Source organism: Bidens hawaiensis, unplaced genomic scaffold (assembly GCF_021521415.1).
Source record: "Bidens hawaiensis isolate Kalapana, Puna unplaced genomic scaffold, B.hawaiensis_p1.1 tig00032405_1, whole genome shotgun sequence".
NCBI lineage: Eukaryota > Viridiplantae > Streptophyta > Magnoliopsida > Asterales > Asteraceae > Bidens > Bidens hawaiensis.
Window position 1 is genome coordinate 183,469 of NW_027495514.1, and position 4,853 is coordinate 188,321.

Consider the following 4,853-nt stretch of genomic DNA (forward strand, 5'->3'; position numbering starts at 1 on the left):
AAACCGGTTTGCCGATAAAAATCGGTATTTTAGAAAAAAACTGCCGGTATGATGTTCTAGCAAACCGGGCAAAAATACCGGACTCATAATACCGGCTTGCTGTGCGAAATCCGGTTCAACCGGCCGGTTTGAACCGGTTTTTAAAACACTGTCACTAACTAAATAAGTAAATATCCTCGATTTTAAATCAACTACAAAATGAATTGACCGGATTTCTACCAAAATGGCATTGTCAACGAGAGGCATTATTTTGGACAACTCAAAATGTGTGTTATGCGGTCTTAATGATGAAACTTCACATCTATTCGTAAATTGCAAGGTCGCAAAATGGGTTTGGTCGATTATTCATGATTGGGTTAGATTACCAAATTTATATATTTTGACTCAGTGAAAGATATCCTGATTTTCCAATGTCAAAAATGGTAAATGACATTAAATTAACATCATTTTTTTGGGTGAAGAACAAAGTAAACGCTCAAACTTGGAATGAAAAAATTGGTATGAGTTTAGTTTTGTGAATTTCCCATTAGAGTTTATTGCATGTTTTCGCCTTGTAACGTTTATTTTTCTTTTTGTAAATAGCTCATTTTTCTTCTTTAATATTGTTGGCCTTAAAAAAGAGTAAATTTAATATTATTATATCAAATTGTTACTTGTGGCATCGGATAACTAAAAAAGTATTTTATCCATTGAAAAAAGTTATAGGGGCCCACAAGGAGCGTGTAGGATAAACTAACCCATCCTCCGCTCCTCTCGCCTTTGCCGCTATTTTCCATTTCAAACTCCTCTTAATCTAATTTATCTTTTTAATATTTTTACACTTCAATTTTCAATTTCAAAACCATACGCACTCAAAAGGCCATATTCTCCATCTCTTGAATTCATTTCAGATTTCGGCTAACATGGATGCTCATCCTACACCTTTTCCTGGTACCATTTTCTTTTTTTTTTTATTTTTCACAATTGTTTATATTTGTTACTTATCTTTGCATGCTTCACACAGGAGGAAACAAATCACAGCCGGTTAAATCCAAGTACAAAAAGATCTCCGAAGCACCCAAACAGAAAACCAAAGACATTGCCCCCCACATGTAATTCATTACCAACAACTCTTGAATGTATTTGATTAATTTTCTCATATAGGAACACTCCAACCCATAACCTTTTTAGCGGATAAATAACACTAAATTTTAAAAACATTGAAGCTTGTTTCCCATTTGCCTTCTATTTCGATGTAATCATCAGTTTTTAAATAGATTTATTTCAAGAGTATTATCGAAAAAATACTTTCGTAATTTCAGGCACCGGAGGACCTTTGGCGTTATTCGAGACCCCAACGTCCCCGAAAAAACCCTTCCCAGAAAGCCGAAAGCAAAACCGACTAACCCGATTTCTCTTAAACAACCAAAACTGGTCCCGGAGTCTGCCCCGGTACCAAAACCCGAGTCCACAAAGAAAACGGTAAGCAAGAAGAAGATGGTCTCTTTCGGGGAAAAGATCGAGGGATCAGGGGCGAAAAAGTCTCCGGTTCAGGTAGGGGACGATGTCAAAACTCCAGTGAAGCCACCGTTTTCGGTAAAGCCTGTTAAAGTACCCGGGACACCGTATCTTAGTGCTGAGAAGTGTAGCAGTTGCCAGTTTGATAGGCTGGAGACATCATCGTATTGGCTTGGTCAGATCAAATCGGCTGAGGCCGTCGGCAAGCATTTCGTTTCAGCCACTTTCTTCCGGCTTGCTCATGATTGCAAAGCGGAGGTTTTTCCCATTTCGGTTCAGTTTTTCCAGTTTCAAACCCAATAATTAGCATTTTCTTTATGTTTGTAACTTTTTTTCGTGTAATATTTTGTAGCCGGTTCGAAATCTTCAAGTCGAGTTGAAGAAATACCTCGCTCGTCATGGCTACTTATCTACGAATGCCGAATGGGAGCATGTGTCCGGCATGTATGGATTAGTAAAGAATGAGCAAGAAACTAAAAGCAATGAAGAGGCAATGAATGTAGTTTGTCTAGAGACTGCCACACCAACGGGTTGTAAGCATGGTGATGTTCAAGAACAACAAGAATGAATAGGTGTGACATGAATAAAAACAAGATTTTGTTTAATTGGGTGCTTGCGTGGTTGAAATTTATGAAACTGTGTGTAATTAGATTTCTTGTGTGGTTGTTTGGATTTTTATTGCAAAATTTATAGTTTTTTTGTGATGCTTTATATACTTCTTGTTAGATATATGTTAGGATCTAGCACACACACACGAACATTACTGTAAGAGAATATAAATAAAGATCAGCATGTGAGATTTACATAGTTCGGTCTAAACTGGCCTACATCCACGATTCCATTGGTTGCAGCTAGGGTAGGGTATTTTATTATTGTTCTGCCTCACTTGTGAGGAATTACAAAATACGAGAGTTGTTTCAATAGAGATCATATATAGGTTTAACTTGGTGAACAAAAAAGATAAACGGCCTAAAAATATAAGATTAGGGCCCAATTGCCACCCTATGCGATCTCTATTAAGGCCCAAAACTGATCTTCTCTTAAACTAGCCCAATCAAGCTTCCGTAAACCCATTGTATACGATTTGATGTATCAAGATTGTTCTACAAAATCAATACGCCGATCTAGTCAAATGTGGAGTTATGACCACCAAAAGTGTAACTATTTATAACACATGAAAAAAAAAGGAGTTTACATCCAATTTAGAACTTTAATAGGATTGGACCTTCTCATAGCCTCGTAATAGCTAATAGTAAATCATGCCCGTATAATGAGACACGAATCTAAAATGTATTGACAAATAGTTAATTCGTTAATCCTTTGTTAATGTTTTTACAAATGCGTCATATGAAGTGGGCATAGATGGTGAGGTTTGGTAGTTGTCACAAATCATGGATTTATACGCCGAATACCCAAACCTTTATGATTTAACCCAAACATTTATACAATTGAAAAGAAATACAAAAAACAAACGCGAACAAATTAGACATGAAAACATGATGATATTGATTTATATTGAACGACGACTTAAGATGACGAACATCTGGTGTTCACTGTTGAGGGCTTGAACCCTATAGATATTGAAGAAGAAGATGTACGTGCAAGCTGATGATTGAGACCTCCTAACCGAGAGGAGATATTCTACGCAGAACTCCCTTCATTTAAACATACAACAACCAATACAGGGCCCAAAACTGATGAGGCCCAAGCTATTACATAACCCAGCTGCTTCACTAAGGCCCAATAGCAGTATATCCATATCCAAATGGGCTCGGTCCAAGTTCCAGCTCATTTAAACACATGAAAACAAGTTCCAGCTCATTTAAACACTGATGAGACCCAAGCTATTACATAACCCGGTATTTCGTACGGGTGATCCATTGACAAAAGGCTACCACCAGCTGGCCCAACCCAGCCATAACGGAGCCCTTAAGCGCCTCCAAGTTATCTCCAGTTCCGAAGAAAACTCACCTGCCCGAAGGCCCACAAGTAGCAAAACCTGGACGCCCTCCGGATCGAACTGGAGATCACGGTCTTCCTTCATTGAGCCACCCATGCGCTCCCCCCCCCAAGTGTTATACAGTACCACTACACCATACTAAAAAGGACGGAAAACAAATACAATAAAACCAATAATTCGAACTAGCAATTGCATTTATGTATTTAATATTATTTTGCTGTTGAACTGAACTATTTATATATTTAAACAGTATCCAAGCGCGGTACTATATCTTCATGATGAAAATACTCCAATCCGTCACACATATGAAGGTTTTTAACTTTTCATTATAGTGGCGAAGCTTGAACGAAAAAGACGAAGTGGCTGGACTCAATCTATATGAAATTTTTCATAACTGGGTGGTTCGGTTCAAAATTTTTGAATGAAAATGGATAAAGTTATATTACGCATAAATTTAAACTACGTTAATACAAGCTTCCCCCTTGCTTTTCAGGATTACATTGAACATGGTGCCGTTCACATGTTTTTCCTTTTACAAAGGTTGAGAATGCCTTGATGTTGTCATCAGCTTAATAATCTTGAGCAATACTATCTCCATTTAGCTTAAGTCGTAATCAGTAATTGGATGAATATATGACTTTTTATAGATTATTATCTGGTGTATCTAACTTTATTTGTTGTTGTTAAGTATCACAGTTCAAACAAACAAAATGAATAAGAGACTAAGGTCGGCCCAATTAAGCCGATTAGGTACTCTACCCGCTTTAATACATGAAGTGCCCTGGGACATGTGTGCTTTATTCGATTATCCTTGTTAAAATCCTAAAGGGTGAAACTCTAACAAGGCGACAATAGCTAGGTCTCAATTATGGAACACACCAAAGTACAAACTAGCCTATGTGGTCTACTTGTTTCTCATGATTGACTTCAACTTGCAACGAGGTGTTCAATCGATTATGTTTCTATCTCATTTCAACTTATTCTTTTTCATCTCACCTTCTTACAACATTCTCAGCCCGTCTTTCATGCTCATCTCTAAAATTAAACTAAAAAACACTACATTTATCTCTCATGTTTAATTAAATAATACATTTTTATAACTTTATCATTACAGTTTCTCTTTTCTCTACTCACAACCAATTTAACAAATATTAAGAATTAAATAGGGGCAAACAAAGTTTACCCAAATTTATAAAAAATCATTGCATTTTCTCTCTCCACTTTATAATTTACACTCACATTAACCCCACCCTATAATTTACAAATGGAAAAATTCTAAAAATGTCCCTTTTTAAAGATAGATTCCAAATATATCCCAATAAAATTCAAATTCCATCATTGTCCCTTTACTAACATGCTTTCACCTCTTCGTTAGGAGTTCGATACGACATGTTTC

General features: G+C 36.7%; 1 protein-coding gene across 1 annotated transcript; it reads left to right on the forward strand.

Annotated features, from left to right (window-relative positions):
- Positions 1 to 1,303: 1,303 nt before the first annotated feature.
- LOC143583471 (uncharacterized) lies at positions 1,304 to 2,081 on the forward strand. Its single transcript, XM_077065772.1, has 2 exons — positions 1,304 to 1,755; positions 1,850 to 2,081. Exons 1-2 carry the CDS (start codon positions 1,477 to 1,479, stop codon positions 2,063 to 2,065), a joined length of 495 nt encoding a protein of 164 aa, XP_076921887.1. The 5' UTR covers positions 1,304 to 1,476; the 3' UTR covers positions 2,066 to 2,081.
- The last annotated feature ends 2,772 nt before the right edge of the window (positions 2,082 to 4,853 follow it).

Coding starts and splice junctions, on each gene's coding strand:
- LOC143583471 (XM_077065772.1), top strand. CDS start 1,477: ATGGTCTCTTTCGGGGAAAAGATCGAGGGATCAGGGGCGAAAAAGTCT. Junction 1,756..1,849: donor CTCATGATTGCAAAGCGGAG/GTTTTTCCCATT, acceptor AATATTTTGTAG/CCGGTTCGAAATCTTCAAGT.